Below are 27,597 nucleotides of genomic sequence, written 5' to 3'. Positions count from 1 at the left end.
CTGACTGTGTTGTGATGCAGCTGTTCCCAGATGAGAGAGGCCAGCTTGGTCTTCAGCTCCCCAGGCAGGGAGCCATGGAGCCGGACACATCCAGCAGCACACACACCTCCCTCTCCAGCACCGCCCCAAACACACGCCTGCTACCTGGGGAAGAAGTGAGCGAAAGGAGCCAGACACTAGGGTTCCTTCAACCTTCAATCGGGCATTCATAGATATTCCAGTATTTTGGTACCATATAATTAGAATGACTAGAACAGAGAGAGACAGACAAGATACAGAGACAGTGACAGAGACATAGAGCGAGAGAGAGGCATACCGGAGAGCAGCCATTGCAGCCTCTGCATGTAGCGCAGCAGGAGTCTCTCAGTCTGAGTAAGGTACTGTTTTAACTCTCCCGGAGTCAGCTGCAGGTGCTTCACCATCCCCTGAAACAACAACCACAGACAGAGAGAGACATGAGGCTCAGACCAGCATGGGAGTGGATAGATAGCTGGTTGGATAAGCTGATATCTTTATTATTTATAATCAAATGTAATTATTGTTTCGCCAGTTGGCCGCAATGGACATTTGTACTCGTACTTGAACTTAGTTGCTAGTATTTTAATTTGTATTCATGCCAAAAGATGTTATTGAAGCCATTCTCCTCTGACTCACATTGATGTGGACACTGGGGAAGATGGAGCAGTATTTGGCAGACACTCTCTTGAGGACCGAAGGGACCAGCTTCTTATGATGTGTACAGTCAGGTCCAGACACCAGCTTATAGATGTCAAGCTTCTGCCTCTTAATACTGAACCTCTTCAGCCACTACAGGCCAGGGCCAAGAGACATATGAGAAAAAATGTATCTTGGCCCCCCACACACATTTTTAGCACATTGCCTTATCAGAGCGACTTATAATTAGAGCATTTAAATAAGACGGCTGAGGTTAGATGAATAGATCAATCTAGAAGAAAAAGAAACGCACACCTATTAGGCAAGGTGCTGGCTAGCGGAGTGGAAAACTTGAAAATAAAGGAGGGCCACACATTATGTGCGGCTCTCCTTTATTTTCAAGATGAGCGTCCATGTTTCTATTGTCATAAAGTAGGACACATGATTAATGATTGCTTCAGGCTTAAACGCAAACAAGGGATGTCTCTTCGTGCCAAGCCACCAACAGGTGTTGCTCTAATTCGTACGGTTGTGAGGTCTGCAACAAAACAGGTGCCTCAGGGTAACTGTAGTTTGAAAGTCTCAGTCCCCGACCGCAGTTATGAACCATTCATTTTCGAGGGGTTTGTGTCCCTAACGAATGACGAAGCGTCTCAACGACCGGTTAAAATCCTTAGATACTGGTGCGGCGCAGTCGTTTATATTGTCTGTGTTGCCCTTATCTGACGATACATACTGTGGTTCCAGTGTGTTAGTGCAGGGTATTGAAATGGGTTTTGTCCCAGTGCCATTGCACTTTGTGAAAGTACACTCTGAGTTAATCAGTGGAATAATCAGAGTGGGGTACGCCCTATGTTGCCAGTGAAAGGTGTGACCTTTATAATGGGTAACTATATTGCCGGAGGAAAGGTAGTACCCGTATTGGATAAAAGTAACCACTCTCTCGAATGAGCTGGCACAGAGTTATCCACATGTGTTCCCCGCTTGTGCTGTCACTCGTGCTCAGGCACGACAAGAGGGTGATGAGATAGATTTGTCGAACACTGTTCTGTTCAAAGAGGTTGATCAAGAGGATGGATTGTGTGATACCTCTGAGAAGCTGATCACCTCTGACAAACAGCCCAGAAAAGAATCAAAGAACGTTGAACTTATTGCTGATGCAATACAGTTACCAGTCACTCGTGAGCAGCTGATTGCTAACCAAAAGGTTGGCAACAAGCTTGCTAAATGTTTTTCTAGTGTTGTCTCATTGGAAGAAGAAGAACGTGGCTTACTTCATAGATGGTAATCTCCTCATGGGTAAATGGAAATCCCATGTTGACGCGGATGGAGATTGGAATGCTGTTTACCAAATAGTAATTCCTACAGCCTTTCGACAAAATGTGTTATCCCTTGCTCATGATCACCAGTGGTCTGGTCATTTAGGAATCACAAAGACTTATGATCGGATCCTTCGACATTTCTTTTGGCCGGGTTTAAAACAAGATGTGGCTCAGTTCTGTCGGACATGCCACACATGTCAGATAACAGGAAAACCAAATCAGGTTATTCCTCCCGCTCCTCTTTGTCCCATACCTGTCATAGGTGAACCATTCGAGCATGTGGTGGTTGATTGTGTCGGACCGTTACCGAAGACAAAATCGGGTAACCAGTTTTTGTTCTGATAATGTGTTGGCAGATGCTTTGTCTCGTGTGTGAAAATGATTTCTGCATGTTTTGCAAGGTTGTTGCTTTGTTGGGAGTATTCATAGAAATACTGTAGTCGCAACCCCTAGGGTTGCTCTTTTAAGGGTGGGAGTGTTACGGATACAGTTATCCTGTGTGTGTTGTATCCTGTGTGTTTTTCTTCTTCTCCCTCACAGGTGAAAATCATCACTCCCCAATCAGTCAACAATCAATCATCAAGCAGAAGACACACCTCCTCCTATTTCCTGACCTATCACAGTTCCTTCCCCATGTTTTAAAAACCCCATCATTTGTTTGTTCTAGAGCCCAGCTCAGCTCAATCTCTCTGTAAATAAATGCCATGTCTGTAGGTCTCTGTTTCACTCTCGTTTGTGTCTTAACCTCTCTTTTGTTTAAGCACCTCATAGCACTTTGTCATCACCTGTGAGTATTGTTTTTGGTTATGGTGTTTGTGTTTGATTGCTGGTGGAAAAGGGGGAAACCAAGACAAGTCACCCATGGGCATACACTACCCGTAGGTGAAATTTGTTAAATACACTAGTTAGAACTGGGCGGACCACCCACTGTATTTTTGTTAGTTAGTTAGCTGTTGTTAAAGTAGGCTAGTCTAGCTTAGGGGTGTTTTTGAATACTTATTGTTTCTTTCCTTGGGTCCAGCTCAGCCCCTTTTCCTGCTCCCCCCATTACCGTGTGTTTATAAATAAACCTAGAGTTTGACGGTAGATTTCTGTTGCATGAGTTATGTTACGTGGTTATTTCATTAGACATGTTCACACATGCTCACATTAGACATTTACTTTGTCATGCTCACAATAATTAATTTGCATGACATGTTATGACATTCATACATGTTCATATTAGACATGTTCATATTAGACATGTTCATATTACATGTTCATCATGTTCATATTAGACATGTTCAGACTGTCGGGCATGTTCAATTAGGGATTCATATTAGACATGTTCACATTAGACATGTTTAGACATGTTCATTAGACATGTTCACATTAGACATGTTCATGTTCATTAGACATGTTCATGCATTAGACATGTTTATATTATGCTAGACATGTTTAGACATGTTCATATTAGACATGTTTAGACATGTTTATATTAGACATGTTTAGACATGTTCATTAGACATGTTTAGACATATTAGACATGACATTAGACATGCTCACATTAGACATGTTTATGCATCATTAGACATGCTCATATTATTAGACATGCTCATATTAGACATGTTTATTATTTATAACAGACATCATGGAATCATTTGTTTTATTCATGTCGATATGTTGATTGGTGCATAGAAACAATATAACACAAGGTTATTAGCTGTTTTTAGTTCAAACTAGAGAAACAATACCAAGCAGTCAGCCCTGCCTCTTTAGGCTGTACAGTGTTTGACATTTACTTTTTTTTCAAACATTGGAGTAAAACAAGCTTTCTGATGGGTATGACAGTTGAAGTAAGCTCATGAGGCATTTATACAGGACATTATATTCTTCTAGAATCAATGGGTATATATAGAAATCATTTATAAATGGGTATATATAGAAATAATTTATAAGTAAAAATGGATGTAGCAACTAAGCATTCTAGTTTTAAATGAAGAAAAGCAGAGGTTTGTCAATCTGAACAAAGCATACTGCACACCCACATAGAACTGTGTACAGTATATGGTTAATCTGACAATTCATGCACACCAGTTTTAATCTCTTAACCACTTTCTTCATATATTGAGTCATTGAAAATCTAAATTACAAATGTGTATATAAAATCATTGAAGTCAAATTCTTGGGTTTACAGTAATCTAGTCTGTTTGGTTGATTCTTGTTTCCTCTGGATTCTTTTCCAAAATGATTTCCCTGTCAAAAACAGGTCAAGGTCAGTCATGGACAACAGTTTTTATGCACAATTTAACCCATTTGCTCACTGTAAGACAAACCTGAAGACCTGTGCCTGCTTCCGGAAATGTCTCAGTTTGTCAATTTCCTGAGCCAGTCTCCTCAAGTCATCTCCCTCGAGGGCCGGCAGGGTAGGTTCCTGTTGGAATCAGTTTACAATAGGTCCCTCAAACTTGAATATCTGTCTCTACTGTGTCCTCCATACCACTGACTGGTATGAGACAGGGAAAGCTGGTTCAGTGTTTGACTAATAGCACAAAGGCTATGCCGCTCAGGTGTGTATACATGCGAATGTGTGTTTGTGTGCGCGTGTGTGTCTACTCACGTCCCCATCACTAAGGCCCGATTCCAACAGCCCACTGAGCGCATCCACATTGTCATGACAACGGTGGTACCGACCCCCAGTTTGGTGAGCCAGTTTCTTCAGAAAGTCATTGGCTGAGCTGTCAGAAGTTTAATAGTGGGTCGTAGTGAGCATCATCGTGTAATAGATTAAATGTACAAATCAATCAATGTACAATCATACAGTCAGACCTGTCTGTGCAGTTGAATGAGACAGTGTGGATAGTAATGTGGTTCCCTGTGGTCAGTCTCTCCGTCTCTTTCAGCACCAGGCTGCAGCTGGAATCTGGCTTCCCATCACTCAGCAGGTACAGGCCCACACTGTCCCCAAACCCACAGCCAGTCTGAGGAGCATACATACAGAGGTTATAACATGACATATATAAATATAATTGGTTAACATGACATATGCCATGTACCAAGAACAGCAGTTACAGGCCCACACTGTCCCCAAACCCACAGCCAGTCTGAGGAGCATACATACAGAGGTTATAACATGACATATATAAATATAATTGGTTAACATGACATATGCCATGTACCAAGAACAGCAGTTACAGGCCCACACTATCCTCTAACCCTCAGCCAGTCTGGGCAACATACATACGGAGGTTATAACATGACATAGCCAGTTACTACTTAAACCCGTCACCTGCAGGGCCTCCAGAGTGTTGGTTCCCCCATGGGTGTTGAGCTGATATGCCCACTGCACCGCGTCGCGGCATGCCTCCTCTGTAGGCTCCTGCAGTGCCGGACGCCACGCCTTCACCCCCTCGGAGAACGCCAGCAGAGAGAACCTGGGACACAGTCAGAGAGGGTGTCTGGGGTTAGATATGACAATAACCAATGGGTGTCTGTGGAGCAGGGGTGAGATGGTTATATGAACATAATGAACCTAAGTTACAGTGGTAACAATCACAGAACTAGAATAAGATTGTATTTATATTTCTACTGTCACCATTGCCTGTAATTTCCCTCTATGAAACAGACAGGTGGATAGAAAGAGAAACGTGAGCCTGTTTGTCTAGGCCAACACAGACTTCCCTTTTCATTCTTTTTCTGGGATAGTCAACAGTGGAAGTGTCCAGGGGTAAGGAAAGATTTTTAGGTTTAGTTTACCTGACTGTGTTGTGATGCAGCTGTTCCCAGATGAGAGAGGCCAGCTTGGTCTTCAGCTCCCCCAGGCAGGGAGCCATGGAGCCGGACACATCCAGCAGCACACACACCTCCCTCTCCAGCACCGCCCCAAACACACGCCTGCTACCTGGGGAAGAAGTGAGCGGAAGGAGCCAGACACTAGGGTTCCTTCAACCTTCAATCGGGCATTCATAGATATTCCAGTATTTTGGTACCATATAATTAGAATGACTAGAACAGAGAGAGACAGACAAGATACAGAGACAGTGACAGAGACATAGAGCGAGAGAGAGGCATACCGGAGAGCAGCCATTGCAGCCTCTGCATGTAGCGCAGCAGGAGTCTCTCAGTCTGAGTAAGGTACTGTTTTAACTCTCCCGGAGTCAGCTGCAGGTGCTTCACCATCCCCTGAAACAACAACCACAGACAGAGAGAGACATGAGGCTCAGACCAGCATGGGAGTGGATAGATAGCTGGTTGGATAAGCTGATATCTTTATTATTTATAATCAAATGTAATTATTGTTTCGCCAGTTGGCCGCAATGGACATTTGTACTCGTACTTGAACTTAGTTGCTAGTATTTTAATTTGTATTCATGCCAAAAGATGTTATTGAAGCCATTCTCCTCTGACTCACATTGATGTGGACACTGGGGAAGATGGAGCAGTATTTGGCAGACACTCTCTTGAGGACCGAAGGGACCAGCTTCTTATGATGTGTACAGTCAGGTCCAGACACCAGCTTATAGATGTCAAGCTTCTGCCTCTTAATACTGAACCTCTTCAGCCACTACAGGCCAGGGCCAAGAGACATATGAGAAAAAATGTATCTTGGCCCCCCACACACATTTTTAGCACATTGCCTTATCAGAGCGACTTATAATTAGAGCATTTAAATAAGACGGCTGAGGTTAGATGAATAGATCAATCTAGAAGAAAAAGAAACGCACACCTATTAGGCAAGGTGCTGGCTAGCGGAGTGGAAAACTTGAAAATAAAGGAGGGCCACACATTATGTGCGGCTCTCCTTTATTTTCAAGATGAATGCATATCTGATACCGCACATGTTTGGTCGAGCAGATCTCTTCCTGCTTTGGCAGAGTCACTAAGGGGATGGACTTTCGGACACTTTTAGGTTTGGGGTAAGACTTGAACACCACACCTAGGTCAAGACAAGAGGGGAAATACAATCACAACCCAAAAACATCAACATGCGCACACACACGCACACACACACACACACACACACACACACACACACACACACACACACACACACACACACACACACACACACACACACTAACACACACTTACACACACCATCACACACACACACACACACACACACACACACACACACACACACACACACAAACACACAATTTTACACACAATCATTTAAACACACACACAAACACATCACAAAACACAACACACTCATGTGTGTACCCAAAACCATCTTCCAGGTAGAACACAGACTGGGTGACCTGAGAGAGGCTTCCTCTGCCTGGCTTTAGTATCTACTGGACCCCAACCAGTCATGGGCTGTACTGAACGAGACACAAGAAACAAACAAGGTAACTATATCAATTTTACATCATACAATCATTTAAACTTGAAAAAAACACTCATCCTTTGTATACAAACTATAAAAACATCTGCAGTTTTGTATTATCAAAACACAACAGTTCATCTCATGTGTGTATCCCTGGGAAAACAAACATTTTAAAAAAACCCTAACAACAATAAAGCAACATGTACGTTTTAGTAGAGGTCAAAAATATAGGAGTCATCCTTCATTCATTACCTGAGGGGAGAAACCCTAACCCTGGCTGAAGGGGTGATGATGTACCTGAGGGAGAAACCCTAACCCTGGCTGACGGGGTGATGATGTACCTGAGGGGAGAAAAACCCTGGCTGACGGGGTGATGATGTACCTGAGGGGATCCTTCCCTGGCTGATGATGATGTACCTGAGGGGAGAAACCCTAACCCTGGCTGACGGGGTGATGATGTACCTGAGGGGAGAAACCCTAACCCTGGCTGACGGGGATGATGATGTACCTGGCTGAGGGGAGAAACCCTAACCCTGGCTGACGGGGTGATGATGTGACCTGAGGGGAGAAACCCTAACCCTGGCTGACGGGGTGATGATGTACCTGAGGGGATGAAACCCTAACCCTGGCTGACGGGGTGATGATGTAACCTGGCTGAGGGGATGATGTACCTGAGGGGAGAAACCCTAACCCTGGCTGACGGGGTGATGATGTACCTGAGGGGAGAATCCCTAACCCTGGCTGACGGGGTGATGATGTACCTGAGGGGAGAATCCCTAACCCTGGCTGAAGGGGTGATGATGTACCTGAGGGGAGAATCCCTAACCCTGGCTGACGGGGTGATGATGTACAGGGGAGAATCCCTAACCCTGGCTGAAGGGGTGATGATGTACCTGAGGGGAGAAACCCTAACCCTGGCTGACGGGGTGATGATGTACCTGAGGGGGCTGAGAAACCTGAGGAGAAACCCTAACCCTGGCTGACGGGGTGATGATGTACCTGAGGGGAGAATCCCTAACCCTGGCTGAAGGGGTGATGATGTACCTGAGGGGAGAAACCCTGACGGGGTGAATGTACCTGGCTGACGGGGTGATGATGTACCTGAGGGGAGAATCCCTAACCCTGGCTGACGGGGTGATGATGTACCTGAGGGGAGAAACCCTAACCCTGGCTGAGGGGTGATGATGTACCTGAGGGAGAATCCCTAACCTGGCTGACGGGGTGATGATGTACCTGAGGGGGCTGAGAAACCCCCTAACCCTGGCTGAAGGGGTGATGATGTACCTGAGGGGAGAAACCCTAACCCTGGCTGACGGGGTGATGATGTACCTGAGGGGAGAAACCCTAACCCTGGCTGAAGGGGTGATGATGTACCTGAGGGGAGAAACCCTAACCCTGGCTGACGGGGTGATGATGTACCTGAGGGAGGGGGAAACCCTAACCCTGGCTGACGGGTGACCTGATGGCTACCTGAGGGGAGAAACCCTAACCCTGGCTGACGGGGTGATGATGTACCTGAGGGAGAATCCCTAACCCTGGCTGACGGGGTGATGATGTACCTGGGGGAGAAACCCCTAACCCTGGCTGACGGGGTGATGATGTACCTGAGGGGAGAAACCCTAACCCTGGCTGATGATGATGTACCTGAGGGGAGAAACCCTACCCTGGCTGAGGGTGAGATGTACCTGAGGGGAGAAACCCTAACCCTGGCTGACGGGGTGATGATGGCTACCTGAGGGGAGAATCCCTAACCCTGGCTGACGGGGTGATGATGTACCTGAGGGAGAAACCCTAACCCTGGCTGATGATGTACCCCTGAGGGGAGAAACCCTAACCCTGGCTGACGGGGTGATGATGTACCAGGTGAGAATCTCTAACCCTGGCTGACTGGGTGATGATGTACCAGGTGAGAATCTCTAACCCTGGCTGACTGGGTGGTGATATATCAGGTGAGAATCCCTAACCCTGGCTGACGGGGTGGTGATATATCAGGTGAGAATCCCTAACCCTGGCTGACGGGGTGATGATGTACCAGGTGAGAATCTCTAACCCTGGCTGACTGGGTGGTGATATATCAGGTGAGAATCTCTAACCCTGGCTGACTGGGTGGTGATATATCAGGTGAGAATCCCTAACCCTGGCTGACTGGGTGGTGATATATCCAGGTGAGAATCCCTAACCCTGGCTGACTGGGTGGTGATATATCAGGTGAGAATCCCTAACCCTGGCTGACTGGGTGGTGATATATCAGGTGAGAATCCCTAACCCTGGCTGACTGGGTGGTGATATATCAGGTGAGAATCCCTAACCCTGGCTGACTGGGTGGTGATATATCAGGTGAGAATCCCTAACCCTGGCTGACTGGGTGGTGATATATCAGGTGAGAATCCCTAACCCTGGCTGACTGGGTGGTGATATATCAGGTGAGAATCCCTAACCCTGGCTGACTGGGTGGTGATATATCAGGTGAGAATCCCTAACCCTGGCTGACTGGGTGGTGATATATCAGGTGAGAATCCCTAACCCTGGCTGACTGGGTGGTGATATATCAGGTGAGAATCCCTAACCCTGGCTGACTGGGTGGTGATATATCAGGTGAGAATCTCTAACCCTGGCTGACTGGGTGGTGATATATCAGGTGAGAATCTCTAACCCTGGCTGAAGTGGTGGTGATGTACCAGGGGAGAAACCTCATTACTGAGAAAATCAAGACCTAAGTGACTGCTAGGCTGTGTCCCAAATGCCACCCTATTTCCTATATAGCCCATAGGGCTCTGGTCAAAAGTAGTGCACAATATACAGTCAGTGGTGGAAAAAGTACACAATAGTCCTACTTGAGTAAAAGTAAAAATACCTTAATAGGAAATTACTCAAGTAAAAGTGAAAGTCAACCACTAAAATACTACTTGAGTAAAAGTCGAAAAGTATTTGGTTTTAAATATACTTAAGTATCAAAAGTAAATATAATTGCTCAAATATACTTAAGTATCAAAAGTAAAAGTACAAGTATGACTTATTTCAAATTCCTTATATTAAGCAAACTAGACAGCATCATTTTCTTGTTTTTTTATTTACGGAAAGTCAGGGGCACACTCCAACAGTCAGACATCATTACCAAACAAAGCATTTGTGTTTAGTGACTCCGCCAGATCAGAGGCAGTAGAGAAGTGTGTGAATTGGACCATTTTCCTGTCCTGCTAACCATTCAAAATGTAACGAGTACTTTTGGGTGTCAGGGAAAATGTATGGAGTAAAAAGTGCAATATTTGATTTAGGAATGTGGTGAAGTAAAAGTAAAAAATATAAATAGAAAAGTACAGATACCAAAAAACTACTTAAGTAGAACTTTAAAGTATTTTTACTGAAGTACTTTACACCACTGTATACAGTACCAGTCAAATGTTTGGACCCCTATTCATTTTTAAAATAATTTTTAAACTATTTTCTACATTGTAGAAAAGTAGTAAAGACATCAACGCCTTGAAATAACACATATGGAATCATGTAGTAACCAAAAAAGTGTTTTATATATGCATTTTAGATTCTTCAAAGTAGCCACCCTTTGCCTTGATGACAGCTTTGCACACTCTTGGCATTCTCTCAACCAGCTTCATGAGGAATGATTTTCCAACAGTCTTGAAGGAGTTCCCACATATGTTGAGCACTTGTTGGCTGCATTTCCTTAACTTTGCGGTCCAACTCATCCCAAACCATCTTAATTGGGTTGAGGCCGGGTGATTGTGGAGGCCAGGTCATCTGATGCAGCACTCCATCCCTCTCCTTCTTGGTCAAGTAGCCCTTACACAGCCTGGAGGTGTGTTAGGTCATTGTCCTGTTGAAAAACAAATGATAGTCCCACTAAGTGCAAACCAGATGGGATGGCGTATCGCTGCAGAATGCTGTGGTAGCCATGCTGGTTAAGTGTGCCTTGAATTCTAAATAAATCACTGACAGTGTCACCAGCAAAGCATCCCCACACCATAACACCTCCTCCTCCATGCTTTACGGTGGGAACCACACACGCGGAGAACATCCGTTCACCTACTCCGCTTCTCACAAAGACACGGCGGTTGGAACCAAAAATCACAAATTTGGACTCATCAGACCAAAGGACAGATTTTCACCGGTCTAATGTCCATTGCTCGTGTTTCTTGGCCCAAGCAAGTCTCTTCTTCTTAATGGTGTCCTTTAGTAGTGGTTTCTTTGCAGCAATTCGAACATGAAGGCCTGATTCATGCAGTCTTCTCTGAACAGTTGATTTTGAGATGTGTCTGTTACTTGAACTCTGTGAAGCATTTATTCGGGCTGCATTCTGAGGTGCAGTTAACTCTAATGAGCTTACTGCAGCAGAGGTAACTTTGGGTGTTCCTTTCCTGTGGCGGTCCTCATGAGAGCCAGTTTCATCATAGTGCTTGATGGATTTTGTGACTGAACTTGAAGAAACTTTCAAAGTTATTTAAGTTTTCCGGATTGACTGGCCTTCATGTCATAAAGTAATGATGGACTGTCGTTTCTCTTTGCTTATTTGAGTTGTTTTTACCATAATATGGACTTGGTCTTTTATCAAATAGAGCGATCTTCTGTATACCACCCATACCTTATCACAACACAACTGATTGGCTCAAAGAATTAAGAAGGAAAGAAATTCCACAAATTAACTTTAACAACGCACACTTGTTAATTGAAATACATTCCAGGTGACTACCTCATGAAGCTGGTTGAGAGAATGCCAAGAGTGTGCAAAGCTGGCATCAAGGCAAAGGGTGGCTACTTTGAAGAATCTCAAATATAAAATATATTTTGATTTCATTAACACTTTTTTGGTTACTACATGATTCCATATGTGTTATTTCATAGTTTTGATGATTTCCCTATTATTCTACAATGTAGAAAATAGTAAAAAGTAAAGAAAAACCCTTGAATGAGTAGGTGTGTCCAAACTTTTGACTGGTACTGTAGGGAAAAGGGAGCCATTTGGGACAAATGCACTAGTCTACTCTTCACATCTTTAAAAGCATCTTGAAGATACAAAGCATCTGTCGAGAGAAAGATAAAGTGAAAGTCAACAAACCAGTTGGAAATACGGGTAACTCCTTACCGAACCAACATGGATTTAATTCCTCATGTAAAGGACTGATGAACTGGAGCCATCCTCCATTTGTTTAATAGTTTATTAACTTTTAGTCTGGCACTCACTTTAACTGGGGTTGGGACAGGAGCAGCAGTGAACTGGTACTTACTGCACTCGCTGTGGTACACAAAGGTCACAGTTGCTCTGTCTGGCATTCCATGTTTTCGACTGTTTGTTTCCGTTTGGTGCCTAATGAACTGGGCCCTGCTCTAGCCCCTGCCTGACACTCACCTGAGATAGAACCTTCACTCCACTGAACTGACAGTCACCCACGGGGGAAGTTAACCTAGATACCGCTGGTAAACTTCCAGCCTGGCATTAAAACTGATTCAGTCTGGTTTAACCAGGCTAGAATGCTGACTCACCCGGTGGGATAGTAGATGTGGCACTGCTGGGACGCCATGCGAGAGCCTTCTGAGAGGAGGAATGCTCGTTTGTTCGGCCTTCCTTCATTTGCTGTCAGCAGAAAATACAAACGTATGTAAACCTTCACTTGGAGTGGTGATATGCAGTATAAAGCATCACAAAACCTTGATCTGCATGACATAAAGCGTCATAATGCCCTGCATATGTTTATATAATCATCATAATGCCCTACATGTTTATATAATCATCATAATGCCCTACATATGTTTATATAATCATCATAATGCCCTACATATGTTTATATAATCATCATAATGCCCTACATATGTTTATATAATCATCATAATGCCCTACATATGTTTATATAATCATCATAATGCCCTACATATGTTTATATAATCATCATAATGCCCTACATATGTTTATATAATCATCATAATGCCCTACATATGTTTATATAATCATCATAATGTTTATATAATCATCCCTACATATGTTTATATAATCATCATAATGCCCTACATATGTTTATATATACTTCATAATGCCCTACATATGTTTATATATACTTCATAATGCCCTACATATGTTTATATAATCTTCATAATGCCCTACATATGTTTATATAATCATCATAATGCCCTACATGTTTATATAATCATCATAATGCCCTACATATGTTTATATAATCTTCATAATGCCCTACATATGTTTATATAATCATCATAATGCCCTACATATGTTTATATAATCATCATAATGCCCTACATATGTTTATATAATCATCATAATGCCCTACATATGTTTATATAATCATCATAATGCCCTACATATGTTTATATAATCATCATAATGCCCTACATATGTTTATATAATCATCATAATGCCCTACATATGTTTATATAATCATAATGCCCTACATATGTTTATATAATCATCATAATGCCCTACATATGTTTATATAATCATCATAATGCCCTACATATGTTTATATAATCATCATAATGCCCTATATATGCCCCTACATATGTTTATATAATCTTCATAATGCCCTACATATGTTTATATAATCATCATAATGCCCTACATGTTTATATAATCATCATAATGCCCTACATATGTTTATATAATCTTCATAATGCCCTACATATGTTTATATAATCATCATAATGCCCTACATATGTTTATATAATCATCATAATGCCCTACATATGTTTATATAATTGTCATAATGCCCTACATATGTTTATATAGACTTCATAATGCCCAACATATGTTTATATAATCATCATAATGCCCTACATATGTTTATATAATCATCATAATGCCCTACATATGTTTATATAATCATCATAATGCCCTACATATGTTTATATAATCATCATAATGCCCTACATATGTTTATATAATCTTCATAATGCCCTACATATGTTTATATAATCATCATAATGCCCTACATATGTTTATATAATCGTCATAATGCCCTACATATGTTTATATAGACTTCATAATGCCCAACATATGTTTATATAATCATCATAATGCCCTACATATGTTTATATAATCATCATAATGCCCTACATATGTTTATATAATCATCATAATGCCCTATGTTTATATAATCATAATGCCCTGTTTATATAATCATCATAATGCCCTACATATGTTTATATAATCATCATAATGCCCTACATATGTTTATATAATCATCATAATGCCCTACATGTTTATATAATCATCATAATGCCCTACATATGTTTATATAATCTTCATAATGCCCTACATATGTTTATATAATCATCATAATGCCCTACATATGTTTATATAATCATCATAATGCCCTACATATGTTTATATAATCATCATAATGCCCTTTGTTTATATAATCATCATAATGCCCTACATATGTTTATATAATCATCATAATGCCCTACATATGTTTATATAATCATCATAATGCCCTACATATGTTTATATAATCATCATAATGCCCTACATATGTTTATATAATCATATGTTATATATAATCTTCATAATGCCCTACATATGTTTATATAATCTTCATAATGCCCTACATATGTTTATATAATCATCATAATGCCCTACATATGTTTATATAATCATCATAATGCCCTACATATGTTTATATAATCATCATAATGCCCTACATATGTTTATATAATCATCATAATGCCCTACATATGTTTATATAGACTTCATAATGCCCTACATATGTTTATATAATCATCATAATGCCCTACATATGTTTATATAATCATCATAATGCCCTACATATGTTTATATAATCTTCATAATGCCCTACATATGTTTATATAATCTTCATAATGCCCTACATATGTTTATATAATCGTCATAATGCCCTACATATGTTTATATAATCGTCATAATGCCCTACATATGTTTATATAGACTTCATAATGCCCAACATATGTTTATATAATCGTCATAATGCCCTACATGTTTATATAATCGTCATAATGCCCTACATATGTTTATATAATCGTCATAATGCCCTACATATGTTTATATAATCGTCATAATGCCCTACATATGTTTATATAATCGTCATAATGCCCTACATATGTTTATATAATCGTCATAATGCCCTACATATGTTTATATAATCATCATAATGCCCTACATATGTTTATATAATCTTCATAAATGCTTTCATGCGGTCTTATGTAGCATCGACACAAAACATTATAACATCCACTCCATATTTATTAGCATCATACTTTGTCTCAGCCCAAGATGAGGCATTTCTAAAATAATCTTTCATCTGATATTCTGTTTGTTAGTTGAGAGGAGAAAGAAATGTTGAAAGTGCTGTTTGATGTTGAAATGAGAGAGGACAAAGAAGAGAAAATATTATTGTGTGTGTTTGTGTGTGTGTTCGTACATCCGTGCGTATGTGTGTGCTCTAACCAGCCTGGCGAGGGTGAGTGCTGTGGGTCGCGGTGGGGGCAGTGGTCTGTCTCTGCATCTCCAGGCCAGGGGGGACTGGGCCGGAGCTTTGTCCCCAGGAGAGAGATCCTCCCCTGGGCACCTACAGTCAGACTTCTGGGTCAAGGAGTCCACCAGCATGGCGCTCTGGAGCCACACACAGAAATACAGGTCATCCTTTAACTAGCAATGGATAGATTTGAAATGACAGTCTTACAATGTTAAAGTGGTCGAATATTTTTTTAAACAGAATACCTTACAGTATGTTGTCAATACATATGACTAGTATCTGAATCTAAATGTTTTGAGTAGTTTAGAACAGATCTGTGTGTAAGCCGTTGTTGTTGCTGTTGTTTAGCACTCTCCCTTCCCCATGCTGTTCCAATCTCACCTTCTGCCAATAATTAGCAGCCCTCTCCATCTCTCCAATCAGAGCAGTTATGTCATCGCTCTCCAGGATGCCTGCAGTGAGAGGACAGGACAGACCAGGGCTCAGGGTTTCCACCCAGCATCACATACACGCACACACAACATGCATACACACACACACACACACACACACACACACACACACACACACACACACACACACACACACACACACACACACACACACACACACACACACACACACACACACTGTATAGAAGAAGTATCTGTTGAATAGGCCATTAGCTGGGGGATAAGTGGGTTCACACAGCTGGCTGGTAGCCCCTCCAGGAAGTAATCACCTCTGTGGTGGGTAAGTGTTTCTACTTCTACTGTCCTCACTGGTGCTCATTTCTTCAAGGTGCCACCTGATAGTGGAGTAATCTATTTTTCCATGGCACTTTTTGAAGTCTTCATGAAGATTGTGTGTGTATGAATTCTCGCGTACCTGTCTCACTGATCCAGTGGAAGCGTCCATTGCCAGCTTGTGCCAGTTCCCTCAGTGCCCCCGCAGTCTCCTCCCTGGTGGCATGGCGAGGTGGAGGGCAACCCCCCGTCTGTGCCTCTGTCTGTCCCTCTGTCTCCTCTCCAGTCAACAGACAGATGTGGAGACGTAGAGGCCGGCCACTGCAGCACTCTGACACATATGAAGACACCGTTGCCTGGGAATAGAGCAACAAGAGACTTGTTCTGGATTGATTGTCATTCATTTGACTTTGAGAGAAGAGGTTTTTTTTAAATAAAAAATTAATTCACATGTTCATAGAAACGCACAGCTGCCAGACAACAAGCACGGGCATATGAATAGAATATGTAGGCACATTATATCAGTGACACCTAGCTAGTGCATTAACTCGCTTCCAGCAGCAGAGGGCACCAGTAGGAAGCATGTCTCTATTATAGTGCCCTGTTGGGATGAAGTGCGACCAGTGTAACAGTATGGTTACTCTCTGCGGCTAAAGAACTGATTTCAGATCAGCTCTTCCTATACCAGTTCTAATGTTCACCATCATGAGTCATCATCACTAATTGATATAACTGTTGCTAGGACAGTGTCATACAATTTCCTGGTCAGGCAATCCGCTTGTGAAGAGGTAGAGGCCCTGGGTGAGAGGGGGGGACGGAGGGAGAAGAGGAGCGGGAGAGAGGGAGGGTACCCCACTATTGAGGTCCCCCTCCAGAGGCAGCCTCAGAGCAGCCATGGTGTTCCTGCTCCCTGAACACTGTAAACCCTGGACCCACCTGGAGGAGAGAAAGAGACACATGGTCAGAGCCATACACATCCGTGTAAAGCCACGCAAACACACATGCAAGCATGCTTGTACGCACACTCACAAATACAAGCAGATGCACAAAGGCACATGCACACGCAAACGCACACACACACCATCAAACAAGCAAAGCGTCAATACAGGATTAAGATTGAATGCTACTACACCGGCTCTGACACTCGTCAGACATGGCAGGGCTTGAAAACTATTACGGACTACAAATCCAGACGCGAGCTGCCCAGTGACACGAGCCTACCAGACGAGCTAAATGCCTTTTATGCTCGCCTTGAGGCAAGCAACACTGAAGCATGCACGAGAGCACCAGCTGTTCTGGATGACTGTGTGATAACACTCTCAGTAGCCGATGTGAACAAAACCTATAAACATGTCAACATTCACAAAGGCGCTGGCCAGACTGATTACCAGGACGTGTACTCAAAGCATGCACGCACCAACTGTCAAGTGTCTTTACTGACATTTTCAACCTCTCCCTGACAGAGTCTGTAAAACCTACATGTTTCAAGCAGACCACCATAGTCCCTGTGCCCAAGGAAGCAAAGGCAACCTGCCTAAATGATTACCGCCCAGTAGCACTCATGTCGGTAGCCATGAAGTGCTTTGAAAGGCTGGTCATGGCTCACATCAACATCACCCTCCCGGACACCCTAGACCCACTCCAATTCGCATAACATCCCAACAGATCCACAGATGACGCAATCTCAATCGCACTCCACACTGCCCTTTCCCACCTGGACAAAAAGAAAACCTATGTGAGAATGCTGTTCATTGACTACAGCTCAGCGTTCAACACCATAGTGCCCATGAAGCTCATCACTAAGCTAAGGATCCTGGACTTCCTGAAGGGCAGCCCCCAGGTGGTAAGAGTAGGCAACAACACGTCTGCCACGCTGATCCTTAACACTGGTGCCCCTCAGGGGTGTGTACTTAGTCCCCTCCTGTATTCCCTGTTCACCCACGACTGCGTGGCTAAACACGACTCCAACACCATCATTAACTTTGCTGATGACAACAGTGGTAGGCCTGATCACCGACAATGATGAGACAGCCTATAGGGAGGAGGTCAAAAAATTGGCAGTGTGGTGCCAGGACAACAACCACCTCTCCCTCAATGTGAGCAAGACAAAAGAGCTGATTGTGGACTACACGAAAAGGCAGGCCAAACAGGCCCCCATTAACATAGACGAGGCTGTAGACGAGGCTGTAGCGGGTCAAGACTTTCAAGTTCCTTGATGTCCACATCACCAACAAACTATCATGTTCCAAACATACCAAGACAGTTGTGACGAGGGCACAACCAAACCTATTACCCCTCAGGAGACTGAAAAGATTTGTAATTGGTCCCCAGATCCTCAAAAGTTTATACAGCTGCACCATCGAGAGCATCCTGACCGGTTGCATCACCGCCTGGTATGGCAACTGCTCGGCATCTGACCGTAAGGCGCTACAAAGGGTAGTGCGAATGGCCCAGTACATCACTGGGGCCAAGATTCCTGCCACCCGGGACCTATATAATAGGCGGTGTCAGAGGAAAGCCCATAAAATTGTCAGAGACGCCAGTCACCCAAGTTATAGACTGTTTACTCTGCTACCGCACTGCAAGCGATACCAGAGTGCCAAGTCTAGGACAAAAAGGCTCCTCAACAGCTTCTACCCCCAAGCCACTGCTGAACAATTAATAAAATCACCACCATACAATTTACCCCCCCCCCCTCCCTTTTGTACACTGCTGCTACTCACTGTTTATTATCTATGCATAGTCACTTCACCCCCACCTACATGTACAGATTACCTCAACTAGCCTGTACCCACGCACATTGACTCGGTACCAGTGCCTCCTGTATATAGCCTCATTATTTATATTCTTATTGTGTTACTTTTTATTTTAGTCTACTTGGTAAATATTTTCTGAACTCTTCTTGAACTGCACTGTTGGTTAAGGGCTTGTAAGTAAGCATTTCAACAAGTCTACACTTGTTGTATTCGGCGCATGTGACAAATAAAGTTTGATTTGATTTGATTCGATACGGATGCACAAATACATGCACGCACACGTGCGCACACACACGTACTTTGAAATACTTTTGAAAGACGTCACTGCATAGCGTGTGACTAAAGCACTATGTGAAATCTCTCCAGTCTCCATACAGGCAGAGAACTGCCTCTCTCCTGAAGTAGAGCTCGAGACCAGGGAAAGAGAGAGAGAGAGAGAACAGCAAAGAGCCCTCAAAAGCAGAGACACCATACAGAAACATCAGACGGCCTCACAGCCAGGCTTACACATGCACACACACACACTTTGGGGACCTTACTGCCAGGCTTCCTGCAGGTTCTCTGGTGAGGTGAGGACCAACCTCTCTCTCCAAGCTCTGACAGCTGAGCCGAACCTGACAGAGGACAGAAAGACAAGTAGAACACAGTGGAGTTATTATACTACACACTGTATAGTACTACAGAGAGGAACACAACGACAACCTTGAAACAACGTCTTGTATGGTAGAAGAAGGAACTCTGTCAAACGTGTACAACTGATCTGAGAGAGGACAGGATATGTCTTCTTCAGACTGATAGTGGGGAAGAAACAGAGGAGAGAGAGTGATGACAACTTGAAACCGAGGAATGAAGAATGTTAAAGGTGAAGAAATTCTAGAGATATGGGCGCCACATGCCAACTTGAATCAAAGCAATGTGGAGGACTGATATTAAAAACTATAACACGTAGTAGAGGGGTGAAGACCGGAAACATATCAACCTACAAGCATATTATACGTTAATCTCAAATGTATGAAAGGAAAGAAAGAGTGAAAATATACAGTACAGGGACTCACACACACATTCATACTGACTCTACACACACACATTCATACCTACTCTACACACACACACACACATTCATACTGACTCTACACACACACATTCATACCGACTCTACACACACACATTCATACTGACTCGACACACACACACACATTCATACTGACTCTACACACACACATTCATACTGACTCTACACACACACATTCATACTGACTCTACACACACACATTCATACTGACTCTACACACACACATTCATACTGACTCTACACACACACATTCATACTGACTCTACACACACACACATTCATACTGACTCTACACACACACATACTGACTCATACTCATTCATACTGACTCTACACACACACACATTCATACTGACTCTACACACACACACACACATTCATACTGACTCTACACACACACAATCATACTGACTCTACACACACACATCATACTGACTCTACACACACACATTCATACTGACACACACACACATTCATACTGACTCTTCATACTGACTCTACACACACACATTCATACTGACTCTACACACACACATTCATACTGACTCTACACACACACATTCATACTGACTCTACACACACACATTCATACTGACTCTACACACACACATTCATACTGACTCTACACACACACATTCATACTGACTCTACACACACACATTCATACTGACTCTACACACACACATTCATACTGACTCTACACACACACATTCATACTGACTCGACACACACACAATCATACTGACTCATATTTCACATGTAACGGATGTGAAATAGCTCGCTAGTTAGCGGTGGTGCGCGCTAAATAGCATTTCAATCGGTGACGTCACTTGCTCTGAGAGCTTGAAGTAGTGGTTCCCCTTGCTCTGCAAGGGCCGTGGCTTTTGTGGAGCGATGGGTAAAGATGCTTCGTGGGTGACTGTTGTTGCAGAGGGTCCCTGGTTCGCGCCCGGGTATGGGCAAGGGGACGGTCTAAAGATATACTGTTACATACACACACACAATCATACTGACTCTACACACACACACACACACATACATTCATATTGACTCTACACACACACACACAAATTCATACTGACTCTACACACACACACACACACACACACATACTGACTCTACACACACACACACAATTCATACTGACTCTACACACACACACACACACACACACACTAATACTGACTCTACACACACACACTAATACTGACTCTACACACACACATTCATACTGACTCTACACACACACATTCATACTGACTACACACACACACACATTCATACTGACTTTACACACACACACACACACACACACACACACACACACACTCTACACACACACACACACACACACACACACATTCATACTGACTCTACACACACAAACATTCATACTGACTCCACACACACACACTCAAATACAATCGTGATATATGAGGCTGCTACTCTGTTGATCATGTATCCTGATGCCTCGTCACCTTACCCATATACGTATCTACCTACATATCTACCTGTACCACTCCAGTATCCCTGCACATTGTAAATATGGTATTGGAACTGACCCTAAACTGACCCTGTATATACTGCAGCTACTTACTTTTTCATGTTCTTCTTATTTCTATTTTCTTGTGTGTTTTTGTTCTACTTTATTTGATAGTACTACTGATAATGATTACTGCCGTGTTGGAAAAGAGCTTGAAAGAAAGGCATTTCACTGTACTTGTACACGTGACTATAAAAAGTGAAACTGGTGATGGTGATGCCACAAGCAACCAACCATACAACTCCATTGTACCCTTGTCAACTGACAGTGAAGGGACAACAACGAGATAGTAGATTAGGGATCATAACATGCAACAATGTACTCTGCAATGTACTGCACATACTACAGAAACATCATCCACATACAGTATGTGCACATCAATTCCAGTAACAACTCTATATTTCAATACCACATCCAATCTGCATTATAAATAGATTGAACTCCGACAATTACCTAAGACCCCAGGCTTTTTCTATCTCGATGAGAATGAGCAGGGATATAATTTGGATTCTTATTAGAGTGAGTCATTCCACTCTATTAACTCTATTAAACATCCCATCATGCAAATGTCTGTTCAAAACGGATGTGGTGAGGTGAGGTCACGGTCTGCGAGGCAGGTAGACGTGCTAATGCACGGAGAGGCTTTGACAACCAAATCAATTAGATCTATTCTCATGCAGAACGTAAGCAAATCACACATGAATAAAGTGGAGATTGGGGGAGTGGAGGTGAGAGAGTGTTGGAGTGTACAGGCTTGTCATGGCAAAGAGTTGTCTTATCAAAGATTAGAACATGCAGCATTGTGATTGAATTCATGTGAGCTCAATGTGCTATCAAATGGTGATTCTACATGTGTGTGTGTTTCTGCATGCGTCTGTGTGTGTGTGTGTGTGTGTGTGTGTGTGTGTGTGTGTGTGTGTGTGTGTGTGTGTGTGTGTGTGTGTGTGTGTGTGTGTGTGTGTGTGTGTCAGTGGAGGCTGCTGAGAGTATGATGGCTCATAATAATGTCTGGAACGGAGCAGATGGAATGGCATAAACACATTCCACTTATTCCGCTCCAGCCATTACTACAAACCTGTCCTACCCAATTAAGGTGGCACCAACATCCTGTGGTATGTGTGTGTGTGTGTGTGTGTGTGTGTGTGTGTGTGTGTGTGTGTGTGTGTGTGTGTGTGTGTGTGTGTGTGTGTGTGTGTGTGTGTGTGTGTGTGTGTGTGTGTGTGACCTACGCGATGATGTTGAAGCTGTGTTTGTTGGCCAGCTGCTCCTCCAGTAGCACCCTGAGGGAGTGCTGGATGTGGAGAGAGGAGCCAGGGATCATCATAGACATGTCTACCACAATCACCACCCTACAGAGAGACAGAGGAGAGAGATCATCATAGACATGTCTACCACAATCACCACCCTACAGAGAGACAGAGGAGAGAGATCATCATAGACATGTCTACCACAATCACCACCCTACAGAGAGACAGAGGAGAGAGATCATCATAGACATGTCTACCACAATCACCACCCTACAGAGAGACAGAGGAGAGAGATCATCATAGACATGTCTACCACAATCACCACCCTACAGAGAGACAGAGGAGAGATATCATCATAGACATGTCTACCACAATCACCACCCTACAGAGAGACAGAGGAGAGAGATCATCATAGACATGTCTACCACAATCACCACCCTACAGAGAGACAGATCATCATAGACATGTCTACCACAATCACCACCCTACAGAGAGACAGAGGAGAGATATCATCATAGACATGTCTACCACAATCACCACCCTACAGAGAGACAGAGGAGAGAGATCATCATAGACATGTCTACCACAATCACCACCCTACAGAGAGACAGAGGAGAGAGATCATCATAGACATGTCTACCACAATCACCACCCTACAGAGAGACAGAGGAGAGAGATCATCATAGACATGTCTACCACAATCACCACCCTACAGAGAGACAGAGGAGAGAGATCATCATAGACATGTCTACCACAATCACCACCCTACAGAGAGACAGAGGAGAGAGATCATCATAGACATGTCTACCACAATCACCACCCTACAGAGAGACAGAGGAGAGAGATCATCATAGACATGTCTACCACAATCACCACCCTACAGAGAGACAGAGGAGACGAGATCATCATAGACATGTCTACCACAATCACCACCCTACAGAGAGACAGAGGAGAGAGATCATCATAGACATGTCTACCACAATCACCACCCTACAGAGAGACAGAGGAGAGAGATCATCATAGACATGTCTACCACAATCACCACCCTACAGAGAGACAGAGGAGAGAGATCATCATAGACATGTCTACCACAATCACCACCCTACAGAGAGACAGAGGAGAGAGATCATCATAGACATGTCTACCACAATCACCACCCTACAGAGAGACAGAGGAGAGAGATCATCATAGACATGTCTACCACAATCACCACCCTACAGAGAGACAGAGGAGAGAGATCATCATAGACATGTCTACCACCACAATCACCACCCTACAGAGAGACAGAGGAGAGAGATCATCATAGACATGTCTACCACAATCACCACCCTACAGAGAGACAGAGGAGAGATCATCATAGACATGTCTACCACAATCACCACCCTACAGAGAGACAGAGGAGAGAGATCATCATAGACATGTCTACCACAATCACCACCCTACAGAGAGACAGAGGAGAGAGATCATCATAGACATGTCTACCACAATCACCACCCTACAGAGAGACAGAGGAGAGAGATCATCATAGACATGTCTACCACAATCACCACCCTACAGAGAGACAGAGGAGAGAGATCATCATAGACATGTCTACCACAATCACCACCCTACAGAGAGACAGAGGAGAGAGATCATCATAGACATGTCTACCACAATCACCACCCTACAGAGAGACAGAGGAGAGAGATCATCATAGACATGTCTACCACAATCACCACCCTACAGAGAGACAGAGGAGAGAGATCATCATAGACATGTCTACCACAATCACCACCCTACAGAGAGACAGAGGAGAGAGATCATCATAGACATGTCTACCACAATCACCACCCTACAGAGAGACAGAGGAGAGAGATCATCATAGACATGTCTACCACAATCACCACCCTACAGAGAGACAGAGGAGAGAGATCATCATAGACATGTCTACCACAATCACCACCCTACAGAGAGACAGAGGAGAGAGATCATCATAGACATGTCTACCACAATCACCACCCTACAGAGAGACAGAGGAGAGAGATCATCATAGACATGTCTACCACAATCACCACCCTACAGAGAGACAGAGGAGAGAGATCATCATAGACATGTCTACCACAATCACCACCCTACAGAGAGACAGAGGAGAGAGATCATCATAGACATGTCTACCACAATCACCACCCTACAGAGAGACAGAGGAGAGAGATCATCATAGACATGTCTACCACAATCACCACCCTACAGAGAGACAGAGGAGAGAGATCATCATAGACATGTCTACCACAATCACCACCCTACAGAGAGACAGAGGAGAGAGATCATCATAGACATGTCTACCACAATCACCACCCTACAGAGAGACAGAGGAGAGAGATCATCATAGACATGTCTACCACAATCACCACCCTACAGAGAGACAGAGGAGAGAGATCATCATAGACATGTCTACCACAATCACCACCCTACAGAGAGACAGAGGAGAGAGATCATCATAGACATGTCTACCACAATCACCACCCTACAGAGAGACAGAGGAGAGAGATCATCATAGACATGTCTACCACAATCACCACCCTACAGAGAGACAGAGGAGAGAGATCATCATAGACATGTCTACCACAATCACCACCCTACAGAGAGACAGAGGAGAGAGATCATCATAGACATGTCTACCACAATCACCACCCTACAGAGAGACAGAGGAGAGAGATCATCATAGACATGTCTACCACAATCACCACCCTACAGAGAGACAGAGGAGAGAGATCATCATAGACATGTCTACCACAATCACCACCCTACAGAGAGACAGAGGAGAGAGATCATCATAGACATGTCTACCACAATCACCACCCTACAGAGAGACAGAGGAGAGAGATCATCATAGACATGTCTACCACAATCACCACCCTACAGAGAGACAGAGGAGAGAGATCATCATAGACATGTCTACCACAATCACCACCCTACAGAGAGACAGAGGAGAGAGATCATCATAGACATGTCTACCACAATCACCACCCTACAGAGAGACAGAGGAGAGAGATCATCATAGACATGTCTACCACAATCACCACCCTACAGAGAGACAGAGGAGAGAGATCATCATAGACATGTCTACCACAATCACCACCCTACAGAGAGACAGAGGAGAGAGATCATCATAGACATGTCTACCACAATCACCACCCTACAGAGAGACAGAGGAGAGAGATCATCATAGACATGTCTACCACAATCACCACCCTACAGAGAGACAGAGGAGAGAGATCATCATAGACATGTCTACCACAATCACCACCCTACAGAGAGACAGAGGAGAGAGATCATCATAGACATGTCTACCACAATCACCACCCTACAGAGAGACAGAGGAGAGAGATCATCATAGACATGTCTCACCACCCTACAATCACCACCCTACAGAGAGACAGAGGAGAGAGATCATCATAGACATGTCTACCACAATCACCACCCTACAGAGAGACAGAGGAGAGAGATCATCATAGACATGTCTACCACAATCACCACCCTACAGAGAGACAGAGGAGAGAGATCATCATAGACACCACAATCACAGAGAGAGACAGAGGAGAGAGATCATCATAGACATGTCTACCACAATCACCACCCTACAGAGAGACAGAGGAGAGAGATCATCATAGACATGTCTACCACAATCACCACCCTACAGAGAGACAGAGGAGAGAGATCATCATAGACATGTCTACCACAATCACCACCCTACAGAGAGACAGAGGAGAGAGATCACAGAGAGAGAGACAGAGGAGAGAGATCATCATAGACATGTCTACCACAATCACCACCCTACAGAGAGACAGAGGAGAGAGATCATCATAGACATGTCTACCACAATCACCACCCTACAGAGAGACAGAGGAGAGAGAATCACCACCCTACAGAGAGACAGAGACAGAGAGACAGAGACAGAGATCATCATAGACATGTCTACCACAATCACCACCCTACAGAGAGACAGAGGAGAGAGATCATCATAGACATGTCTACCACAATCACCACCCTACAGAGAGACAGAGGAGAGAGATCATCATAGACATGTCTACCACAATCACCACCCTACAGAGAGACAGAGGAGAGAGATCATCATAGACATGTCTACCACAATCACCACCCTACAGAGAGACAGAGGAGAGAGATCATCATAGACATGTCTACCACAATCACCACCCTACAGAGAGACAGAGACAGAGATCATCATAGACATGTCTACCACAATCACCACCCTACAGAGAGACAGAGGAGAGAGATCATCACATGTCTACCACAATCACCACCCTACAGAGAGACAGAGGAGAGAGATCATCATAGACATGTCTACCACAATCACCACCCTACAGAGAGACAGAGGAGAGAGATCATCATAGACCACAATCACCACCCTACAGAGAGACAGAGACAGAGAGACAGAGAGAGAGATCATCATAGACATGTCTACCACAATCACCACCCTACAGAGAGACAGAGGA

General features: G+C 43.5%; 1 protein-coding gene across 1 annotated transcript in view; it reads right to left on the bottom strand.

Annotated features, from left to right (window-relative positions):
- Positions 1–27,597, bottom strand: part of vwa3a (von Willebrand factor A domain containing 3A) — a 47,459-nt gene that overhangs the window by 1,434 nt on the left and 18,428 nt on the right. Inside the window, exons 16-35 of the mRNA XM_064985780.1 lie at positions 23,087–23,206; positions 19,782–19,856; positions 17,242–17,422; positions 16,629–16,842; positions 16,143–16,213; positions 15,734–15,898; positions 12,784–12,874; positions 7,182–7,282; positions 6,794–6,877; positions 6,367–6,519; positions 6,029–6,137; positions 5,712–5,856; positions 5,245–5,389; positions 4,785–4,936; positions 4,576–4,693; positions 4,292–4,389; positions 4,178–4,211; positions 655–807; positions 270–425; positions 1–137 (exon numbers count right to left, since the gene is read on the bottom strand). Of these exons, the coding sequence (XP_064841852.1) occupies positions 1–137; positions 270–425; positions 655–807; positions 4,178–4,211; positions 4,292–4,389; positions 4,576–4,693; positions 4,785–4,936; positions 5,245–5,389; positions 5,712–5,856; positions 6,029–6,137; positions 6,367–6,519; positions 6,794–6,877; positions 7,182–7,282; positions 12,784–12,874; positions 15,734–15,898; positions 16,143–16,213; positions 16,629–16,842; positions 17,242–17,422; positions 19,782–19,856; positions 23,087–23,206 (2,502 nt within the window). The remainder of the gene's footprint in view (positions 138–269; positions 426–654; positions 808–4,177; positions 4,212–4,291; positions 4,390–4,575; positions 4,694–4,784; positions 4,937–5,244; positions 5,390–5,711; positions 5,857–6,028; positions 6,138–6,366; positions 6,520–6,793; positions 6,878–7,181; positions 7,283–12,783; positions 12,875–15,733; positions 15,899–16,142; positions 16,214–16,628; positions 16,843–17,241; positions 17,423–19,781; positions 19,857–23,086; positions 23,207–27,597) is intronic.

Source organism: Oncorhynchus masou, chromosome 14, assembly GCF_036934945.1.
Source record: "Oncorhynchus masou masou isolate Uvic2021 chromosome 14, UVic_Omas_1.1, whole genome shotgun sequence".
In the NCBI taxonomy this organism is placed as follows: domain Eukaryota; kingdom Metazoa; phylum Chordata; class Actinopteri; order Salmoniformes; family Salmonidae; genus Oncorhynchus; species Oncorhynchus masou.
This window is presented reverse-complemented; position numbering and strand designations above follow the sequence as displayed.